This window comes from Gossypium raimondii, chromosome 11 (assembly GCF_025698545.1).
Source record: "Gossypium raimondii isolate GPD5lz chromosome 11, ASM2569854v1, whole genome shotgun sequence".
NCBI lineage: Eukaryota > Viridiplantae > Streptophyta > Magnoliopsida > Malvales > Malvaceae > Gossypium > Gossypium raimondii.
Window position 1 is genome coordinate 61,370,596 of NC_068575.1, and position 23,292 is coordinate 61,393,887.

At 31.4% G+C, this 23,292-nt stretch overlaps 3 protein-coding genes across 3 annotated transcripts; all 3 read left to right on the forward strand.

The window, feature by feature from the left end:
• Positions 1-1,538: 1,538 nt before the first annotated feature.
• On the forward strand, positions 1,539-5,591 carry LOC105801940 (mitochondrial inner membrane protein OXA1). Its single transcript, XM_052624550.1, is given in 11 exon segments — positions 1,539-1,691; positions 1,905-2,392; positions 2,850-2,940; positions 3,584-3,631; positions 3,800-3,858; positions 4,139-4,214; positions 4,296-4,427; positions 4,515-4,622; positions 4,973-5,013; positions 5,015-5,025; positions 5,129-5,591. Coding segments are annotated over 11 exon segments (1,326 nt in total). The 5' UTR covers positions 1,539-1,688; the 3' UTR covers positions 5,398-5,591.
• A 936-nt stretch (positions 5,592-6,527) lies between these two features.
• Positions 6,528-9,164, forward strand: LOC105801941 (mitochondrial inner membrane protein OXA1). Its single transcript, XM_052624549.1, has 9 exons — positions 6,528-6,775; positions 6,983-7,089; positions 7,176-7,270; positions 7,441-7,499; positions 7,768-7,843; positions 7,923-8,054; positions 8,153-8,260; positions 8,376-8,430; positions 8,532-9,164. Exons 3-9 carry the CDS (start codon positions 7,247-7,249, stop codon positions 8,804-8,806), a joined length of 729 nt encoding a protein of 242 aa, XP_052480509.1. The 5' UTR covers positions 6,528-6,775; positions 6,983-7,089; positions 7,176-7,246; the 3' UTR covers positions 8,807-9,164.
• A 1,878-nt stretch (positions 9,165-11,042) lies between these two features.
• LOC105801938 (long chain acyl-CoA synthetase 4) lies at positions 11,043-17,772 on the forward strand. Its single transcript, XM_012633299.2, has 19 exons — positions 11,043-11,278; positions 11,914-11,977; positions 12,089-12,178; positions 12,258-12,314; positions 12,426-12,474; positions 12,694-12,770; positions 13,021-13,060; positions 13,162-13,256; positions 13,732-13,899; positions 14,053-14,163; positions 14,243-14,330; positions 14,726-14,792; positions 15,191-15,266; positions 15,386-15,503; positions 15,617-15,862; positions 15,951-16,090; positions 16,314-16,496; positions 16,620-16,739; positions 17,463-17,772. The coding sequence occupies exons 1-19, from the start codon at positions 11,124-11,126 to the stop codon at positions 17,508-17,510; spliced, it is 1,992 nt and encodes a 663-aa protein (XP_012488753.1). The 5' UTR covers positions 11,043-11,123; the 3' UTR covers positions 17,511-17,772.
• Positions 17,773-23,292: the final 5,520 nt, after the last annotated feature.

A 23,292-nucleotide genomic window follows, 5' to 3' on the forward strand; every position in this document is an offset into this window, starting at 1 on the left:
CTGCCACGTCGGATTAATTGATATCTTTGTTATTTTATTTCTAATGTCCTTAACTAGTCCATAAATTTAAAATCTTAAAGTTTTAATAACATATCTATGTACGTATTCAGTAGATTTGTCGAAAGGTTAAGTGATTTGCCTGGCTAGATAAGTTCGATTCTACTTAAGTCGAGTTTGGACAATAATTTTTATATTTTAGGTTAATCTAACCAAACACGAATTCAAATTAAATAATAATATATATAATATCAAATAAAATAAATTTTTAAATATCTTGCTATTTTTAATAGTAAAATGGACTTATTGGATAGGTTGGATTAGCCTGACCATGGCCTTAGCCTATTGGTTAAATGAATAATTTGCTTTTTAAGTTCCTCTCCAAAATTAAATGATCCAATCTAGGTTTTGTTTTTCTTTCTAACTTTTGATTAAATGGAACATTTTATTATTCTAGCTCTTTTGAATAATTAATAATTTGAATCATGTCTCTTTAATACAAAATGTTTAACTTTGGCCTCCTCGAATTTTATAATCTTATTTCGATTTGTCTAAACAAATTTTAGCTTTATCCTGATACCAATCAATATTTTCCACGGTTTAATATAATTTTGAGTGTTAAATATCAATTAAGATCTAACATGAAACATATTTAACACATATGGATCCAAGTTTAATTGCATGTACAGTTATGATGATTGTTTTGTTTAACAAGTTATATTCGAGTTATTCATGTAAAAGATATAAATGTGCTTAACATATGATATACGTATTTTAAGTATATTTCATGTCAAATATGAACTAACATTTGATATCTAAATTGGTGGTTAAACTTAAGAAAGAATCTAAGTGATACAAAATGATATTTTAAGAGCTTAAGTAAAACATTTTGAAGTTTGTCACAAATATAAAATTTGAATCGTGAAGACATCTAAAGTAACTAATTTGTTTTTATAAAATAAAGTATAAACCCCAAAAATAGTATTATTAAAATGTAAAATTGAAATTGATTAATAAAACAAATGTTAAAATATGCCCTATGTTATTGTATATTCTTAAATTTAGAATCTAGTCCATGTATTTTTATTTTTAAGAAATTAGTTTCTCTATTTTTCAGATTTAAAAATTATGTCAAGTTGTTAACATTGTTAAAATTATATTGTTAAATTAAAGTTTACTATAATGTTTTTAGTTAAATGACCCTAAGTGAGTAAATTTTTTATTTCAAAGTATCACATCAAAAGATTTACCAAAAAAAAAGAGATATCAATTGGATCTGAATTTTGAAATTTGAAAAAACAGAGGCTAAATTTTTTGAAATAAAAATATAAAGGCTAAATTCTAAATTTTAAAGAGTTCAAGGACTTATGGCAGATTTAAACCTAAAATAAAATACAGTTAAATGGGTTGAAATGTTAGTTCTACAACAACAATTCCAAAGATGTTAAAAAGGCCGGCAGATTTCCCATTATCTACTGGGCTAAGTTCCTTTGTAAGAAAACTAATCCATTAGGCTTTACGATCGTCAATGGTGGCCCAATCTTTCTACCGAAAAAGGAGGGATATACCACCCGAAAGGTACGCGGGAGGAAGAACAAAAAGCCTGGGAATTAAACCTTGTTCTGTTCGATGAGCGGCTTCTTCGTTAAGCACCTGAGGAAACCTTTTCTCTTCTCAACACAAGATTTAACATGGTGATCATCTGATTCTTACTTTCATTTATTCTTTTTTTCACTCTGTTTGAAATTCCCGGATTTTGCTTCATAAATCTTACTCTATTGCCACTTCTAAGTGATTGTTTGTGTTGATCGGTAAATAACTGAATCTCGATGCGTTTATCTTGCTTTTCTTATGTTTTAATTTTGATTATTTTGACTTTATTCGCATTTCGTTGGAGGGATTTTTAGTTATTCGAATCAATGGCGTTTAGGCGTAGTATTTGCAATAGAGTAACCATAATGGCTAGACGATATCAACCATTGTTTGCCTACGTTCTCCATGAAGATGACCGTAAAAATCAACCTTCGAATGAGTTCCAATCTCATCAAAAACCTGGTGATTTTGTTCAACAAAGATATTTTGGAACTGGGTTTAGTAATTCATCCTCAGGGTTTGGTGTGTTGTTCCAAGATAGAAAATGCTCCCAATTAGCTTTTCTTCCTAGCTCTGGCATGTCCTTTTATCGGCTTATGTCGACTACGGGTAGCGATAAGCCAGATAAGTTTGAGCTCATCGGTGATGTTGCGGATGTTCTTAAGGATACTGCTGTTGAAGCAGTGGCTTCGCAAGCTCCTGCCGTGAATGAGGTTGCCGTTGCTGCTGCTGACTGTTGGTTACCTGTTGCTAGCTTGCAGTATGTTATTGATTCCATTCATTCTTTTACCGGCTTGAACTGGTAAGTTGCTGCCTTCTCTTATTTTATATTGTCTCAATTGTGCAAATGTATGAAGAATGGATGGTGTGTCCGACGGTAGTGATTTCAGCAAAGAATATTGTATGGGAAACTAATGCAAAATTGATAAATCTCAATCTGGCTTCAAAACCGATGCTTCAATCTAAATATAAGCTATAATTCAAATGTTGACAGAAACACAGCATAAACTATCAAGGGTGTAAATATAATAATTCCTGTCCATGCAACATTGGTTAAAACTTGCATGCATGATGCATATAACTTTAACTAGAGTTAATCTTTAAGTTTCTAGTCAAAACAATTTATCATTGATTTCTTATATATGGTTGAATTCAATTTATTGTTGCAAATTGCAGCACGATGACAAATAAATCCTGATGTGAGCCCGTATCTTATGCAATATGTACTATTCTTCTTGGTGGTGTATTATTTGTTTCAGGTGGGCCTCGATAGCAGCGGCAACACTTTTGATTCGAGGAGCTACTCTTCCGCTTCTGATAAATCAACTTAAAGCTACTACGAAAATGACTGTGTAATTTTACTTGTTTTTGTTTCATTTTTCTGCCCTCACTCTCCTTTTTCTCTGGTGTGCTCTTTCGTGTATCCATTGCCAATTTTATTTGTAGCACTCATGTCTATATGCAAGACATTGTTTTTATGTTTCCTTTTGTAATTTTTGAAGAATTAAGCATATCCTTTGTTTATGCTAATATGTATCCACAATTCAATAATCTGTAAAATACTGGATAATTTGATAATCCCATTTATGTTCTAGTCTAGTAATAATATTACGAAAATTTGGATGGTGTGGAGTCTTTTCTTTCAACCTTGTTGTTAATAGTGCATTGAAAAGAAAGAACTGAGAGTCATCATCTTATTCTTCTAGTACCTTTTTATCTAATAGTTCCATTACTTAATATGCCTCTGCTTGTCATGTACATTTTTGTTTAAAAAAAGGTTGAAGTGTGCCTAGCATGAAGTCAACAATTATCTGTTTACTAGTTTCCAGTTATGACGTAGACATGGACGAAGAAGAGGAACTTATGCATGTTTTCTTTTAGACATTCATACACCTTGTAAGCTACTTCAGTTTTGCAACTTAGAGACTGCTCTCTTTTTCTTGTAGGTTGATTAACAAAAAAGAAACTATTTGAATTTGCGTTAATCCTGCAGTTAATGAGGCCACGCCTGGAGGAAATCAGGGAACGGATGGCAAGCAAGGTTTGGTGCCAGTTTCTTCTGTGTTCGTGTTTTTATTTGAGCCACTTAATCTCTGCTTTTATCCACGATTGTGCATACTCTTGGAACAAGTTATGAATCCATGGATGTTTTTGTTTCCTTTATGATAGTGAGAATAAAAATTTAACAATTCTACCTATTTTTCTGTAGGATGGGGATTCCCCATCGATGGTTGAAGGTCAAAATGAAATGAAAAAGCTTTTCAAGGAGTAAGCAACTTTTCCATTTCAACTAGCAAATATGCCTGTTCAAAGTACTTTTTATAATAAATTGCTTTCCCTTTGGTTCCATGATTGAAACCCACTAACATTAGTTAATTGGCTTTCCATAGTATAATCTCTTAACTCTCTGAAGAACCCTGATTTGTAATTCCAATCTAGTATTTTGTGATACCAATCTAGGTTCCGGTTGATCAAGCATGTCCTTTTTATAGTAGTTCGATTTAATGTCTATTTAACTGTTTTTATGAGACAATTTCATCGTTCACAGATATGGCGTGACACCATTTACACCACTGAAAGGGCTTTTTATTCAGGGGCCCATCTTTATCAGCTTTGACTTAGCTGTAAGACAAATGTTTTTGTATTATCCTTCTGTAAAGTATTACTGGGTTTTGTCTTAGAATTGAATGTAGTTTTTACTCCAGATTACAACGATGACTGAGAAAATGCCATCATTTAAATGCGGCGGAGCATGTTGGTTTACAGATCTCACTACTCCAGATAGTTTATACCTCTTTCCAGTTTTGACAGCACTGACATTTTTTATAACCGTAGAGGCAAGTGTCGATGATATTAAATTATGGAACAATGTTACACCATACATTTTTCTATTTTTTAATTGGATTTACTTAATATGTCTGCAGTGTAACATGCAAGAAGGTATGGAAGGGAACCCTGCTGCTGCAACTATGAGAAATGTTTCTAGGGTCCTTGCTGTTTTGACAGTTCCATTTACCATGAATTTCCCAAAGGTATTGTCAAAAACAATATTAAGATTCTTCTTACTCAAATAGGTCATCTTGGCTTTATATAACAGTTTCCCTTAACAAGCTGGTGCCGTGGTGCACCCTTTTTTGCTAGTATGTGCAAATAGTGCCATTTCTGAGCTTTTCTTATTTCAACTATAGGTACAGAAAATTTCGAGTCCAATGCCATATTTTTATTAAGTACGACATAAAGAGATTTAATATTTTCCACTAAAGAATAGTAGGAAATAATTATCATGACTCGTGGAGCTTTGTGTGGATATTAAAGTTTTTCCATAAACAAATGATGGTGTGTCCATATATGTTGATAATTTTCATCTAAATTTATTCTACAGGCCATATTTTGTTATTGGATTACATCAAATTTGTTTTCCCTCTTATGGACTAGGTGAGTCCTTGAATTTCTTGTACCATGAAACAGGACTTACTATTTCTCAAGATTTTTAGGTATGTCTATATATCAGTCACCTCGAAACCTTTATCCCTTGCAGTGCTTAAGGCTCCCCGGGTTAAGAAGGCTTTAGGCATTCCTGAAATACCTGATCAACCAGCAGCTACTGCATCACGACCTTCTATCGATCTGTATTCAGCTCTCAAACAAACTCTCCAACAAGCAAGAACAGCAGCAGAAGAATCTGCTTCTGTATCTGCTGCACCAACAAAAGTATTGAACCGAAGCACACCTTCTTCGGCTGTCAATCAGCGGATTAAACATTTAGAGAAACAAGTAAAGGGAAAGAAGAAGAACAAGAAGAGGTGAGAAATCTTTCGTCCCGGAAGTCAAAAATCATCGGTTATAATAATAATTAACATATATTACAGTTTGGCATCATATCTATTCTTTTTAGGCTCCATTGTTTGGGGCCATAGGAACCAAATGACAGTGACAGTGACAGTGAGTTTTTTTTTCTTCTTTTATCTAATACAGGAGTTAAAATTTCCTTTCCCCATAAATTTTCTTTTCAAAATAAAAACCAAGTAAATCACATATCGGAACGCTTAGGTCGATCTAAGGTGGGTTCCCCAATCATTTGAGGTCTCTTTCTCCATCTTTTCTCTTTTTAAGCCTATATTATTCAAATTTGGATGTGTCCGATACATGAATATAATTAACACGATTTATTTAATTTTTTCATATATTTAGAGAATCGCATCTTTGTAATGAAAACAAGCGTACCGGACATGAAGTTCACATAGTTTAATGAATACTTTGAATAAGTGCTGGAAATGAAGTACAGATAGTTTAATGAATACATGTAAGGCCATTGAATGCATGTAGGTTTACAACCAAGTACTTAAACGTCATTTTCTTCTCTGCCAAATCATCTTCAACTTCAATGGTATATTTATGTATAAGCAAAGCAATGTTGATTAGCTTTCATTATCCAAATCGAGGTACCTAATTAATCAATTTAATGACTGTTCATTCTGTTGGGACGGTTTGAGAAAGATAATTTTTAATTTAAGTTGGTCTAAATTATTTTTCTTTTTCGGGTAAAAAAATTGTTTTTTTTATGAACAATCTAATTAACATTTTAACAATAAAATTATATTTAATTTTAACTATAAAATATAAATAGTAGGTAAAAATATTTTGTTAAATTAAGGTTCCTTATAATGTAATTGCTTTTAATTACATGGCTCCTAAGTGAGCAAATTTTTATTTCAAAATATCACATTAATAAATTTAAAAAAAAATCAGTGATACCAGTTGGATCTGACTTTTGAGATTTGAAAAATTAGAGACTAGAATTTTTGAAAAAAAGTATAAAGGCTAAATTCTAAGTTTGTAAAGAGTTCAGGGACTTATGGCATATTTTAACCTAAAATAAAATACAGTTAAACGGCTTGAAATTGTGGTTCTACTACAACAATTCCAAAGATGTTAAAAGGCCGGCAGATTTCCCATTATCTATTGGGTTAAGTTCCTTTTACGAAACAAATCTATTAGCCTTTATGATCGTCAATGGCGGCCCATTCTTCCTACAGCAAAAGGAGGGATATACGATACCACGCAAAAGGTACGCGGGAGGAAGAACGAAAACCATGGGAATTAAACCTTGTTCTGTTCGATGGATGGCTTCTTCGTTTAAGCACCTGAGGAAACCTTTTCTCTTCTCAACACGAGATTTAACACGGTGATCATTTGATTCTTACTTTCATTTTTTTCTTTTTACTCTGTTTGAAATTCCCGGATTTTGGTTCATAAATCTTACTCTGCCACTTCTAAGTGATTGTTTGTGTTGATCGGTAAATAACTGAATCTCGATGTCTTTATCTTGCTTTTATTATGTTTTAATTTTGATTATTCTGACTTTATTCTCATTTCGTTGGAGGGTTTTTAGTTATTCGAATCAATGGCGTTTAGGCGTAGTCTTTGCAATAGAGTAACCATAATGGCTAGACGATATCAACCATCGTTTGCCTACGTTCTCCATGAAGAGGAACATATGTATGTTTTTTTTTTTTTAAGATTTTCATACGCCTTGTAAGCGACTTCAGTTTTGCAACTTACAGACTGCTCTCTTTTTCTCGTAGGTTGATTAACAAAAAAGAAACTAATTTAATTTGTGTTAATCCTGCTGGCAACGAAGCCAAGCCTGGAGGAAATGTGGAAGTGGTTGGCAAGCAAGGTTTGGTGCCAGTTTCTTCTGTGTTCATGTTTTTTTTTTTGAACTACTTAATCTCTTCTTTTATCCACGTTTGTGCATACTCTTGGAGCAAGTTATCAATCCATGGATGTTTTTGTTTCTTTTATGATAGTAGGAATAAAAATTTAACAAATCTACCTATTTTTCTGTAGGATGTGAATTCCCTGTCGGTGGTTGAAGTTCAAAATGAAATTAAAAAGCTTTTCAAGGAGTAAGCAACTTTTCCATTTCGACTAGCAAATATGCCTGTTCAAAGTACTTTTCGTAATAAATTGCGTACCCTTTGGTTCCATGATTGAAACCCACTAACATTAGTTAATTGGCTTTCTCTTAACTATCTGAAGAATCCTGGTTTGTAATTCCAGTCTAGTATTTTGTGACACCAATCTAGTTTCCGGTTGATCAAGCATGTACTTGATATAGTTGTTCGATTAAATGTCTATTTAACTGTTTTTATGAGACAATTTCATCGTTCACAGATATGGCTCGACACTATTTACACCACTGATTGGGGTCTTTATTCGGTGGTCCATCTTTATCAGCTCTTACTTAGCTGTAAGACAAATGTTTTTGTATTATCCTTCTGTAAAGGATTACTGGGTTTTGTCTTAATTGAATGTAGTTTTTACTCCAGATTACAACAATGGCTAAGAAAATGCCATCATTTAAATGCGGTGGAGCATATTGGTTTACGGATCTCACTACTCCAGATAGTTTATACGTCTTTCCAATTTTGACAGCACTGAAATTTTTGATAACCGTAGAGGCAAGTGTACTTTTTTTCTCGATGATATTAAATTATGGAACAATGTTACAGTATACATTATTCTATTTTTTAATCGGATTTACTTAATATGTCTGCAGTGTAACATGCAAGATGGTATGGAAGGGAAACCTGCTGCTGCAACTAAGAAAATTGTGTCTAGTGTCCTTGCTGTTTTGACAGTTCCATTTACCATGAATTTCCCAAAGGTATTGTCAAAACAATATTAAGATTCTTCTTACTCAATTTGGTCATCTCGGCTTTATATAACGGTGTGTTCATATGTTTACATGATGATAATTTTCATCTAAATTTATTCTACAGGCCATATTTTGTTATTGGATTACATCAAATTTGTTTTCCATCTCTTATGGACTAGGTGAGTCCTTGAGTTTCCTGTACCACGAGACAGGACTTGTTTTCTCTCGAGATTTTCGAGTATGTCTATATATCATTCACCTTAAACTTTATCCCTTGCAGTGCTTAAGGCTCCCGGGGTGAAGAAGGCTTTAGGCATTCCTAAAATACCTGATCAACCAGCGGCTACTGCACGACGACCTTCTATCAATCTGTATTCAGTTCTCAAAAAAACTCTCCAACAAGCAAGAACAGCAGCAGAAGAAGAATCTGCCTCAGTATCTGCTGCACCAACAAAAGTATCGAACCGAAGCACACCTTCTTCTTCGGCTATCAATCAACGGATTAAACATTTAGAGAAACAAGTAAAGGGAAAGAATAATAACAAGAAGAGGTGACCCGGAAGTCGAAAATCACCCGTTATAAATCTTGTTAGGCTCCATTGTTTGGGGCCATAGGAACCAAGTGACAGACACAGTTTTTTTTCTTCTTTTATCTAATTCAGGATCCTTTTCCCATGATTTTCCTTTTCAAATAAAAACAAGTAAATCACATATAGGAAGGCGTAGGTCGAGTTAAGGTCGTTTCCCTGAATCACATGAGGTCTCTCTCCAATTTTTTTTAGCCTATGTTACTCAAATTTGGGTATGTCCAATACAAGAATATAATTAACACGATTTCTTTAAATTTTTCATATATTTGGAGAATACTGATATCCACGTATATAATGAAAACAAGTGCGCCGGACATGAAGTACACATTGTTTAATGAATACATTGAATAAGTGCTGTAATTGAAGTACAGATAGTGTAATAAATACATGGAAGGCCATTGAATGCAGGTAGGTTCCAACCAAGTACTTAAAGGTCATTTTCTTCTCTGCCAAATCATCTTCCACTTGCATTATCCAAATCGAGATACCTAATTAATCAATTTAATGACTGTTCATTTGAGTTGGGACCGTTTGAGCAAGATAATTTTAAATTTAAGTTGGTCTAAATTATTTTTTTTCTCGGGTAGAAAAAATTAGTTTTTTTTATTAACAATCTAATTAACATTTTAATAATAAACTTATATTTAAATTTAACTAGGTAAAAATATTTTTGATATTTTATTATTTTAAATAATAATTAAATTATTTAAATGTGATTCAAATGAGTTTATATAATATATATATCAAAATTGTTCAAATTGCAACTCGAGTTAACTCAATCTATTATTAAAATGCATCTGTTATGATGGGATGTTAAGTAAACTGGTTTTTCTTTAATAATGATACTTAACAAAACTTAATGTCAGCTCTTCGAGGCACTTAAAAAGTTTGTGAAAATTCTTTCTTCTCCTTCTCTTAGAAACAAAACGATAAAGTAGTACCATCATAAGGGAAGTAACAGAACTTAATGGTAGAGTGATCACTTTGTAATAAAACGATAACGTAAGTGACTAAACGTAAAATTTTAAACATAAATAACTAAAATATTATCTGAGACAAACAAAATTGACTATTTTTATAGTTTACCTGTAATTTTTCTTTTAAACGGTACACATAATAATTTTTAATATACTAATATTCTCACTTAATAAAATCTTAAAAACTCATTTATTCTATATTTGATATATAAAAATAAAAACACAACAGTATCAAATTTAATCTTACTAACTAAACACAAATGTTTTGTGGGAAAAAAAATAATAAACACAAATGTTTTATCGATTCATCAAGTGACTAATATTGTTTTTATTAGATTTAATTATAAAATATACAAATATTAATATACTAAACTTTTTCTTAAAAAAAAAAACAGCATTTGGGTTGGACCTGGGGCAGTCTATACTCAGTTTCTGGTAAAATTCCAAAAATTTCAGGTTGCCGTCTTGACATTTTTTCATGAAAAAGAACATAGGTTAAAAATGGAAAAAATCCTTGAATTAATTCTGAAAAACCATTTTACTAATTTTAAATATTTTTAAAATTATTTCTATGTTAATATTTATTTATATAATTTAAATTAAATATATGAATAATTATTTGGTATGAAAAATTTTTATTTGACAATATTTCTTGTTTATTTATTTTTTAATTTTAAATTTTAATTACAACTTAAGGGCACATGACAAAATTTTAACCTTGCGGAGTTATCTTTCTATCATTAGACTCTCGTGTTTTGTCTAGTGGTTAAGAGGTGTTCACCCATAAGATCCATCAAGGTTTTTAAAATTAGATTAATAGTGAAACCGGTTAGATCATTGGTTTAATTAACAAATCATATATAAAAATATTAAAAATCTGGTTGGACCATTCAATTTAACCAGTTTTTTTCCACTTCAACCGATCTATATTAGTTTTTGGTCAATCAGTTCAGAATTAACTTATTCTTAATTAAATTAATCTAACTAACCGATCCAATTCAAAAATGTTAAGACCTATCTGAATTAGTTACTTCGAGGGAGTAAATGAGTAGGCTTTTGTTGGAGGGACCAAATAAATTTTCTAAATATATATTATGAATAAAATATTTTATTATAAACTTATTTTAAAAATGAAAGCCTTAACAAAATAAACAAAACCCGTCATTTTTCATCTTGCTGATTACCCAAGGCACCTATCTTTTCTTTTGGCATTATATATTTATACGTGATATAAACAATTAAAAAAGAGAGAATATATAAAAGAAAGTAGTTACGTGGTTTCAGATACTAACCATTGTGATCAAAATGGCTGAGGAGAAGAATTATATAATAAAGGTAGAGGAAGGGAAGGCCGCCACCGATGAAAGACCGTCGATCGGCCCCGTTTATCGCAGTAGTTTTGCCGAGAATGGTTTCCCTGCTCCGATTCCTGGAATGGAAAGTTGTTGGGACATTTTCCGGTTAGAATTTAGCTTCTTTTTTTTGTCTCTTTCTTTTTTGTTTTAATAATCTTTTGCATGGTTGATATTGCTAAGAAAATAAGGAAACTAATTTACTGTTTATTTTTCCTTTGTTTGATTTCATCTGGCTTTGGAATTTTGCTTATTTCGAATTTTCGGTGTTGTTATCTTTTTGAAATAATGTAGATCTTTTAATTTGTTTGCCTGTGCATTTAAATTTCACTCTCTGTTTGGCGATGGATGCAAGAAACATTACATTTTACGGATCATGAGATTTCATTATTTTACCGAAATGCATAATGTTTGAAAATTTGGATTTAAAATACTCGGATGGATCAAGATAACGAGATTTCCAGGCTTCTAGTTGAATGATCGATGGCTTTCATTCAACTCATTGTAGAACTGCAAAACTAAAATTTATATTATGGATAGTAGTAATTATTTCGATTTTGGTTGCTCGCTGTTTATGTGATGTGGAGATCAGAACTTTCTGCTAATTTAGAACTTAGCTTATGATCCATGTATGATTGAACTTGTTAACTAACTAATACAGCTCGTATTTTTTATGCTACCAAAAAAAAGTGATATTCTGGTACTTTTGTCACTATGATTCATACTTCATCTTCTCCTTGCAGAATGTCAGTTGAGAAATATCCTAACCACCATATGCTCGGTCACCGGCAGATTGTGGATGGGAAAGTATGTTGTCAGCCATCCACTGCGGATTTATTTTTTATTTAAATTTTTTTGCTTTTACTGCCGACCTTGGCTTTTAGTTCGTGTATCTAAATTTATAGGCTTCCACTGCAGGCTGGAAAATATGTGTGGCAAACTTACAAACAAGTTTACGACATTGTAATGAAAGTAGGAAATTCCATTCGGAGTTGTGGTGTTGAGGAGGTAATGCACTAAGTTTTTTATTATTCTAAAAGTTTATGTGTATTTTTACAAATTTCATGGTTTTTATTTTTGTTTACAGGGAGGAAAGTGTGGTATATATGGTGCCAATTGCCCAGAGTGGATAATGACCATGGAGGTATTGTTATTCTGAAATGTCTTTGTCTGACTTAGTTTCTCCTGAGCATACTCTTCGCTAACTAAAAGCTTGTCGTCCAAAAAGTTTACTGATGCATCAACATTGATGCAGGCCTGCAATGCTCATGGACTCTCTTGTGTTCCTTTATATGACACTTTAGGTATTTCTTCTTGAGGACCTACAAAAGTATGCTTTATATTTTGTTAAATCAGTACTTTCTGCAAACAACAAGCTCATGTGTGTTATCTAAACTTCCTCTTTTTTGAACCTGGTTTAGCATGTTATTTGTAACATCTTTAAAGTCTTTTAATGATGAGTGTATCTCAATGCCACTGCATACTGCTAATGATTGTTTGATCCTTTGTCATATATATTATAGGTGCTGGTGCTGTGGAGTTTATCATATGCCATGCAGAAGTTTCAATTGCTTTTGTAGAGGAAAAGAAGATTGCTGAAGTAAGCATAGTTACATATATCTATATTTGGAACCCTAGGATTGTTATGGGATGTGGGAATATTGGGAGAAAATATTTTTTATTTCTCGGTATAGAATATAAATAAGATATCTGTTTACCGAATGGATTTCTAGTTCTTTACTTTCAGCATTTGCTTCTGTATATGCTTTTCTCAGTTTTCTTAGGTGCTCATCTCAGAATTTATAGGTAAATGGTTTTTTCTCATGTAAGGTTTCTCTTTGCCCTTTCAGCTGTTTAAAACATTTCCAAACTCAACAAAATACTTGAGAAGTAAGTCATTTGTTTATTTACTTTTGGTGGAGGGGGTGGATGGGATACTGTTATTAAATTGTGTTAGAAATAATTTATGTGCATATACATTTGCAATGCAGCAATTATTAGCTTTGGGAAGGTAACACCTGAGCAGAAGGCAGAAGCTGAGAAGCAGGGTTTGGCAATATTTACTTGGGAAGAATTTTTGCAACTGGTAGGCTACTTTCTTTGTTATCTCCTCTTGAATCATCAGTAAATAATTTTACACTGCTGAGTTAAGTGTCTTTTTTAGTTATGAGATCAGAGAAAGGCAGATATAGCTGTAGAAGAAAAGCTTTCTGACATTGCATTGCAAATCTCTCGTATAAGCCAAGGCTCCTTGTAATTTTCTTGCGTGGTCCTGTTTCTTATGTCCTGGATTTCTGGAAACAATTTTCCATACATAACTTGTAGACTAGCAAAATTGATGAATACTTGATAATTTTAGCATCTTGATTTTATATGTGAGTTGGCATTTTCTATGTATTCATTCTGGTTTAGGATGCTGAAGGAATTTTCCAGTACTGTTATTGTAGATATTATTTGATAACCATGGCTCATGCATGTTGAATAAATGTTTAATTGGATCATAATTTAACACTTAGATTACCACTGATTCTGATATAAGTTCTGATGTCTGTTTCTTGCAGGGAGAAAATAAACAATATGATCTTCCTATAAAGAAGAAAACTGATATCTGCACGATAATGTATACTAGTGGAACAACTGGTGATCCCAAGGGAGTATTGATTTCAAATGAAAGTATCATTACTCTTTTAGCAGCGGTGGATTGTCTGCTAGGACGTGTAAATGAAGAGGTTATCTTTTCGTTTAATTTCCTGATTCCTAGACACACAGTTTCACCAGTCACTTTGACCTGTCTGTTCTTTTTCCCCACACTAAAATGAGTATGATTTTTCTCTTTTTTGCTTTCCCTCTCTAATTTGGTTGTTTCTTGTGCAATTTTACAGTTGACTATGAATGATGTTTATATTTCTTATCTTCCTCTTGCACATATCTTTGACCGGGTGATTGAGGAGTTATTTATTTCTCACGGTGCCTCAATAGGATTCTGGCGTGGGGTGAGCCTGTATTTTTTATACTGTTTCAACTAGTAAGAGTTTATTCCAATTGGTAATTACTTATTTGTCACATCTTCAGGACGTGAAACTATTACTTGAAGATATTGGGGAGCTAAAGCCAAGTGTCTTCTGCGCTGTTCCTCGTGTGCTGGATAGAATCTATTCAGGTAAACTTTCTTATGTTCCCGATTGTAGTGCAGAGATTGACTTCCAGCATTCTTTCTAAACATGTATAAAGATATTGAATAAGATTGTATAATCTGGTTAGGCAATTTCATTTTGGTTTGTTTATGAAGGTTACAATAAACAATCTTGAACAAGTACTTGAAAACTCGTCTTAATTGATTTATTTTTGAAACTCTCATAGTTAAATTCTTTCAAAATTATTTTTTCTATGCCTCTTGTATATAATTTAGCAAGCAAAATGAACTTTATTGATTCTCTTTAATTTTAAAGCGCACACACAAACACATATATGCAACTTTCTTCTTTTTTTCAAGCAGACTCATTCAATGCATTATCACTATCAGCTCTGAAACTCATAATTTTTGTATCTTGTTAGGTTTACAACAAAAGATTTCTGAGGGAGGCTTATTGAAAAAGACCTTGTTTAATGTGGCATATTCATTGTAAGTTACTTTTCAGTTTGCTTCTGTGAAGCAATTCATGGTATCTGCTGGCTGCTAGTAAGTGATGGAAAGAGGGTTAAACAAGTAATTAGTTTCACCACCACAGACTCGCTGGAATTAAGAACAAAGAATATTTGCTTCTATACAATATGGCCATCCTTTTTCGTAGTTAGACAAAACTAGATTTATCTCAATCCTTTTGGGCATTAAACATTATCATGAGCTTTTGCATTAGTTGATATTCATTTGCAGTATGTCCTTTCATTTCTTGTTACTATGTTTAGCCAATTTTGATTAGTGTTTGTTCACTTAGGTTTTAATTATTTCTGTTGAATCCAGTTTATTTCCCATATCTCTGCATTGCTGTCTGGTTCTGACATCTATGATAACCTCTACAGCAAATTCTACAACATGAGAAATGGCTCCAAACATGCAGAGGCATCTCCATTTTCTGACAGAATTGTATTCAGTCAGGTGACGGAAGTCTTACTCGTTAAAAAGAATACGTACAAGGCTCCTTACATATATTGGTTGAAAGCCAACAGAAATCCTGTCGACTACTTTGATCTCATTCATATTCATAATTTTGTCAGGTAAAAGAAAGATTGGGAGGGAATTTGAGGATTATTCTCTCTGGAGCAGCACCTCTTTCTTCTCACGTGGAAGAGTTCCTACGAGTAGTGGCATGTTGTCATGTGATGCAAGGATATGGTATACTGTCCTTGAAATTAGCCTCTTTACATCTGATAATTCCTTCTTTACTGATTGTGTGCAGACTTGCTACAACATAAACGCTTATCTATTTTATATTAATCCGAATGTAGGTTTGACAGAGACTTGTGCTGGAACTTTTGTCTCATTACCACATGAGTTGTCAATGCTTGGTACTGTGGGGCCTCCAGTACCAAATGTGGATGTACGCCTAGAATCTGTTCCTGAAATGGGATATGATGCCCTTGCAAGCACACCACGAGGTGAAATTTGTCTCAAGGGAACAACATTGTTCTCAGGGTACTTCAAACGTGAAGACCTCACCAAGGAGGTCATGATTGATGGGTGGTTTCACACAGGTTGCTGATACTTATCTCTTTTTAAGTTGAGGTTCTCCGTATCATTAGCTTATCTCCAATTTAAGGACCTTTCATCTTTGTGCATTAGGGGATATTGGTGAGTGGCAACCAAATGGAAGTATGAAAGTTATTGATCGAAAGAAGAACATCTTTAAGCTTTCACAAGGTGAATATGTTGCTGTCGAGAACCTGGAGAATGTTTATGGTTGTGTTTCTGATATTGAATCGGTATGCCTTTTTTCCCATCTCAATACATCAGTATGCACTGTTTGTTGTTGTTCCTATGTAAGAGTGTAGGCATAAACTGAACCAGTAACTAAATGTTGAAAAACTGGCATTGAACACAACGGCAGGCAATTGAACATTCTTTTTCGGATGTCAATCCTATGATTGTAGTCCTTCATTAGCTCTATGTTTCAACTCTTTTATATCACATCTTTGTCAATTTCAGATATGGGTTTATGGGAACAGCTTTGAGTCCTACCTTGTTGCGGTTGTTAACCCAAATAAGCAAGCACTTGAACGCTGGGCTGCTGACAATGGTGTAAGTGGTGACTTTGAAACCATCTGTAAAGATCCAAAGGCCAAAGAGTACATACTTGGAGAGCTTACAAGGACTGGCAAAGAGAAACAGGTTTGTCATTTGATGGTTTCTCCGGTTTCATGAAATATGAGTTCACTACTGTTACAAGTAATTACATTTCTTTATACTAGATAGGAAAGGAAAATCGGAAATTAAACTTATATCCTTACGCAGCTTAAAGGTTTTGAATTTATAAAAGCTGTCCATCTCGACCATGTACCGTTTGACATGGACCGCGACCTTCTCACCCCAACATTTAAGAAGAAAAGGCCTCAATTGCTCAAGTATTATCAGGTACCTTCATTTTTTGCTCGCACTTCTTTTCTAGATTTGACGATATGAAAACATGACATAAACACAACGCATTTTGGTACATTTATTGTACTCATATTTAGGATCATGACACATAATAATTTGTATTGAATTTATACTCTCACGGTTTACACGAAAAGAACATGAGCTAAGGGATGTATACAGGAATTAAACATTCATTTTTTGCTCGGGTTTCTTTTCTAGATTTGACGATATGAAAACATGACATAAACACAACGCATTTTGGTACATTTATTGTACTCATATTTAGGATCTTGACACAATAATTTGTATTGAATTTATACTCTCACGGTTTACACGAAAAGAACAGGAGCTAAGGGATGTATACACGAATTAAACATTCATTTTTTGCTCGGGTTTCTTTTCTAGATTTGACGATCTGAAAACATGACATAAACACAACACATTTAGTACATTTATTGTACTCGTATTTAGGATTTTGACACATAATAATTTGTATTGAATTTATATTTACACGGTTTACATGAAAAGGACATGAGCTAAGGCATGTATACACGAATTAAACATCTCTCTAATGTGTGCGTGCACGCATGTGCATACATGTACAAGCTGCGCTGCTCTGACCCTTCGATTTTCCTCAAGTATCTGACATTTACCGTCGAGTTTGGGTAACATAATGCACAACTATGTGCCCAATTACTGATCGGAGTTCTTTGGATGCAGAGTGTGATCGACGACATGTACAAGAGCATAAACAAGCCAAATGCTTGACCGAACGGGGATCCTAAAGCGGGTTGTTCTACGATTCTGCTCTTTTCGTTTAGTTTGGACAGTAAAATACAAACTTCTTTGAAGGTAACATTTTTAGAGAATTGTTTTTATCTCATTATTAGAATTTTGAAAATAAGTAAACAATAAGGGGATAGTTTTATGAGGAGAATGTAACATTAGTAGTTGGTCAAAGTCTAAATTCTAAATTGGTTTCAATTTTTAAAACTTCTTAATTGAATTAAAAATATTAATATTATATCAATTAGATTTACATATTTCAAGTAAGAATTTAATAGCTAAGCTGATAATTAAATTAACAAAAGGATTTGATTGATATGATATATATATATTGAAGATTTAATTATATATATTTAAAATTTTAGGGTTTAATTTAAATTTTAGAAAATAACTTGTGAACATGTCATTATTTAGTTTTTGAATTATATTCATTTTCCTATTTTGTTCATATATTTTTGTTCCTTACTTTAATATTTAAACTATCATTAAGACGTGATTCGTTTTATAATTTGAAAAAAAAGCCAAATCAAGCCTTAAAGCTTTTTATTTAAAAATAATAAATATTTTTAAATAACATGTATATATACATATGAGAATTTGAAGGGTATGCCTATTCTAATATATATATCCCAATAAACCCAGGCCAAATTACTAAAAATTGAGATTGGCCAATAAGAAGAAACCTTAAGAAAAAGAACTTAAGTTTTAATTGAGATGGGAACATCATAATTCACAGCCATTATATTTGAAAAAAAGTGAATAAAAAAATTGTTAAGTCTATCTAAATGATCAATTTCTTTAAAGTGGCCCAGCTAGGCTCGGCGGTGGACGTAGCCTACACGTATATAAGTCAACTATAATCTTAAGTTTAATGCCAAGTAGAAAACTAAAAGTCAACCTATTTCAGTAGATAAAGAAGAGAAGTCAAGTAACCAAATTATTCAAACCGGCCTGGTCCATCGTTCATATTATAAAATTCTTAAAATAAACAAATGTTCAAATAGTTTTCGTGGAAGACCCATACCGAGACAGCTCATTGAACTGTTGAAGTGAATTAGGGAGGACCTTGATTTGACATGGTTATATCTCTCATGTTTCAAACCATTTCTAACGCTATGTTTGAACCTATTTTGCCTCATGCCTATGGAACTTCCTAGGCTGGCAATTATAGTATTTAATACAACTTTTTTTTTTCTCTTAATTATATGTATGTTGAGAGAAGGATGTAAAATTTACACTTCTTACTCATTTTTTAGAAAGATATATGATCGCTTTATAGTAATTTGTTTGCTACATTATAATTCTTTTGAGCAATTAAAAAATTAATATACGTTAAAAATTCACATGAAATACTAATTCTAAAAACAAAATCGCTCAAATAATCATTTTCTTATCAATAGGTGATACCCAAGAAAGGCGCTAAGGAAGCTGCGGACTAAGGCTCTCTTGGAAAGACCTATGTAAAATTATATTTTGGATTTTTCAAAAATACTAAAAATTCAATTTAGTATTTCAAAGAGTATAAAAATATAAACTAAGGCAATAATAAAAATATTAGTTCTCATAAAAATATATTAAAAAAAATTAACTTCGCTCTAGATACCCAAAAATAAAGGAACTTCCCAACCATTATAAATTATCCCTAGAATAACACCAATAATGAATCTAAAAACAAAAAACAAGTAGATTAAATAAAATAATTATATTTCATTATTAAAACCTTTTAAAATTAAAATTCAAACTTAAACCATTTGGAATAAAACTTTTAGGTTTAACCCAATAAGTAATATTTTCATTTACTAAAAGAAAATCATGACTTCACCCTGACTATCATGGTAAACACAACACTCTCTCACCCTCCTTTTTGTACCTCTCTTATCATGTTCATGCCTTTGGCTAATTTAGGTATCAAATAAACTTGGAAAATCTGACGCTGACATCCTTTGGTTTTTCTTTCTTCCTTGTAAGTCCTTAAAACTACCAGCATTCACAAAGACCTTAACAGAATTCATAGACATTAACATTTGTTGAACTGATATTATCTTTTAAAAGAAACAATTAGTAAACCAATCAACTCAATTCGGGATTCATTAATGCAATCTTTTTGGTGATTAATTTAATAAAGGCACTAAAAGCAATTATCAAAAAGAGTTGACAAAAGGGAAAAAGTAAAACTCCATTGGCTTTGTAAGCAAGGATTAAAAAGTCAAAATGGAGAACCCATGATGGCCCCAAATTTTTATGTGGTGTTGGATGCAATTGCAAAAATACCTGCGAAATATGCTAAACCCACAATGAAGGCAACCCATTTAATTGGATGATTAAAATGCTTTATATCTTAAATTAATAATTTTCTTCTCCAGCTCCATTGAGATAAAAGCCACCAATATCATTAATTATATTATCCATATATCCCTTTAGTCGGCACTTGCTGGGAGACCCTTTAATTTTATAACTAGAAATATTAATTGGACGATGTGCAAAATTCTTTTATATCTCAAACTTCAACTTGCTATCTTAAGTTAGGTTAAATCCCTATATATAAATATATATTGTTATATAAATAATATAGAGCATGTCACGTAAACCTTGACCGTTGACATGTGTATTCCTCACTCATCTGACGAGGTATGATTCAATTAGTCAAGGTCTTGTTCGCTACCAACTTGACTAGTTAATCAACAGATCGCCACTTGCATAGTCTTACCCTGCTTACCTATATCTTTAGAGGGTATCTGGGACACGTGCAATCCCTGGTGGGGTAATGTGTCACCACACATGACGTTTGACTAATTATCCTTAACACATCACATCAATGGACCGTGTCTTATGTATATATATATATATATATATATATATATGTGTATGAGCTACTATGAGGAGACTACAGAGAAGCAACCATTCAATATATATTATAATAAAATTTGAGTATAGTTATTTTAAATTATTAAAAAAAAAGTTTAAATCAACTTGGATCAAAGGATCAAAGGTAAACATTTTTATATATAAACATGGATTCAATGTAAATTTTAATGTATTAAATCTTAAATACAAATAAAATACATATGAAATATTTCATTTAATAAATGTGTTACGATGATATTGTGTTTTTCCTATATATAAATATTCGTCTTATCATTACAAACAAGGCTAAATGTTTCTTAGTAATTGGCAAATGTGGACAAAACCTTATGCCTAAATGGCGGTGGCCATGCATTGCATCAATGTCTTTCTTACATTTTATGTATGAATGAATTAGTTTCCTTCAAACAACTCTCTCTCTCTAAATAATATTTTGAATTACAATTTCAACTAAAAATAATAATAATAAAATATCGATTGAGTTTTAACTCGATTGGAATCAGTATTATTGTCAGTGTAGAAGGATGTGAGTTAAGTGTACTAAACGCATTATCCTCCTATTTCTAGGTTGGAAAGAGGTTATGAGTAATTATAAGCATTCTATAAAAATATATATATATATATATATATATGATAAGAATTTATAATGAGATTATTAAAAAATTAATGACAAAATTAATTGCTTCTAGCCATTGACTTGGCTTTTAAAAAAATCTAGATCCCTAGGAAATTTGATCATTAATTATTCTTATTTTATATGTAAAATTTTGAAAATTCGGTTTCTTTTCACATTTTAAATATTATATATCAATATTTTTAGTATATAATTTAAAAAAAGCAGTATTATTAAAATTAAATTTTGACACAATGTGACTGGAAAACATAATTATGTAATAAATATATTTATAAAAATTGATATAGAAAATAAATAAAGTTTTAGTGAAAATGGTAAAATAGAAATGTTGAGTGTCTTAATTACAAATTTTATTATGTGCACGTATTTTATTTATTTATTTATATAAAAATAATTAAAAATAAAAACACTCAAAAAACATGATTTTCTTTGTAAAATAATAATATTTTAATTAATACTCGATTAACTCATAATATTAACTTAGTAGCTTAACGTATAATATAAATTATTTGCAAGGAGACCCATTAACTAAGGCAATAAGTGTTGCATCACATTTTCTTTGGGGAAAACGACCCCAGAAGGACAAAAATAAAAAAGTAAATTTAAAAAGTCAACCATAATAGATAACAGAGTCAAAGCATGGTTGACTTTTAACCGACAGTTAGGTTTTGCTTCACATGTGAACTCAAAGCTTCTATTTTATTTTTCAAATTTTGTATGTTAAATATTTTAAAATTTATTACAATCATATTTAAAATATTATAAATTCTTATTATAATAAAAATTATTAATGAATTAAAAAACTTTTCCCTTTTTTCTTTTAAGTCTTTTATTTATTTATTAAGTTTTGTTTTGTTTAGCGGGGTGTTAATTTTTAGATTCGCTATTGCCCACCTTTTTCCCACCCCATTAACCATTTATTTATTTTTACACACGTCTTCTTTCCTTTCAGTTTACATATCTATTTTGTGGATATATTTGTTGTCTTCGCAAGTTGCGATGGACAGATGACAATGCCTGTCATTCACTAAAACTTTACCGGCGACCACTAGTTTTTATTAGAAAGTGGATGGCTCTTCATCAACTTCTTAATATGTTTCTATTTTGAGAGCGTTTTAGAATAATAAATGATTTTATGAGTCGATTTGGATACATGTTGTCTTAAGTTTTATATGTTTTTTTGTTTATTTTTTTATTGTTTAATAAATTTTAAATTTTAGAACTTTTTGTCTGCTCTTAAAACACGTTTTTTAGTCTTACTTATGCATACACTCTTAATTTTACTAGTGTCGTTCTCTCTAGTTTGGTGAATGATTGATCTTTTGTCGAATTTTGCTCGCTGCTTTGGACCATCCAGGACTAATTTCATTATCGTATTAATTGTTTGCAATTACTCCAAATATGTCGTGTTTGAATTGTGTTAAAGTCAATTGTTAATATGACATAATGTTTTGTTAATGCTGAGGATAAAACATTTGTTGTGTTAGAATTTATCATTTACCATTTACGAGTATTTACTATTTTTTTTTCTTGAATGATATGGTTATATTCATTAAATAAATTAATGAATTTAACTTTAAAAAATTATTAATGAATCATAAATATTGACCTACATTAAGCAAAATCCATAGATAAGGAGAAAATTTACAAAGTTGACTTTTATTGTCAGTATTCTATTTTAGAAATAATAAAAAGTACGGACCGACCTGTTTGTGGGATGTGGGGGCCCACCACATCAAAGTCAAAATGTGAAAACGGAAAATTGACTCTACGACACAAGATTTACGGGGTTCCCATATCTTTGTAAGAATGCTGGCGCGTGAAATTACGGTCTCGCCCTTTTTGGCCTTCTTGTTCTTCTTTGTTAAGGATAAAATAAATATTTTATATTTGAATTAGTTAAATTAATTTAAAATTTTATTTTTTTCACAAATCAATGGTTATTAATTATTTTAATTTATTTGAAATTGTGAATTTTTAAAAATATCTATGAAATATATTTTAACAAATAATATCTAAAAGTTAAAAATAAAGTTCATTTTATTAAAAATAAATTCAAAAACTTAAAATTGAACCAAATTATCATAACAGGTTGAAAATTTAAAAAATCTGATTTAACCAAACTAAACTCACTTATAATCCTACTATGTACGAGCTTAAATATATTTCAATTTTTAATGTAATTATGCTTTATATGAATTTTATTTAAATTATAACTATTCAAATACATCTTATTTGTGATCAATATTTTGATCGCCACAATATTAA

Excerpts from the sequence above, each read along its gene's own strand:
- LOC105801941 (XM_052624549.1), top strand. The coding sequence starts at position 7,247 with ATGTGGAAGTGGTTGGCAAGCAAG. Across the intron at positions 8,055-8,152 it reads AATTTTTGATAACCGTAGAG|TGTAACATGCAAGATGGTAT; the intron begins GCAAGTGTACTT and ends ATATGTCTGCAG. Across the intron at positions 8,431-8,531 it reads TTCCATCTCTTATGGACTAG|TGCTTAAGGCTCCCGGGGTG; the intron begins GTGAGTCCTTGA and ends TATCCCTTGCAG.
- LOC105801938 (XM_012633299.2), top strand. The coding sequence starts at position 11,124 with ATGGCTGAGGAGAAGAATTATATAATAAAGGTAGAGGAAGGGAAGGCC. Across the intron at positions 15,267-15,385 it reads ACAGAATTGTATTCAGTCAG|GTAAAAGAAAGATTGGGAGG; the intron begins GTGACGGAAGTC and ends TAATTTTGTCAG. Across the intron at positions 16,740-17,462 it reads AATTGCTCAAGTATTATCAG|AGTGTGATCGACGACATGTA; the intron begins GTACCTTCATTT and ends CTTTGGATGCAG.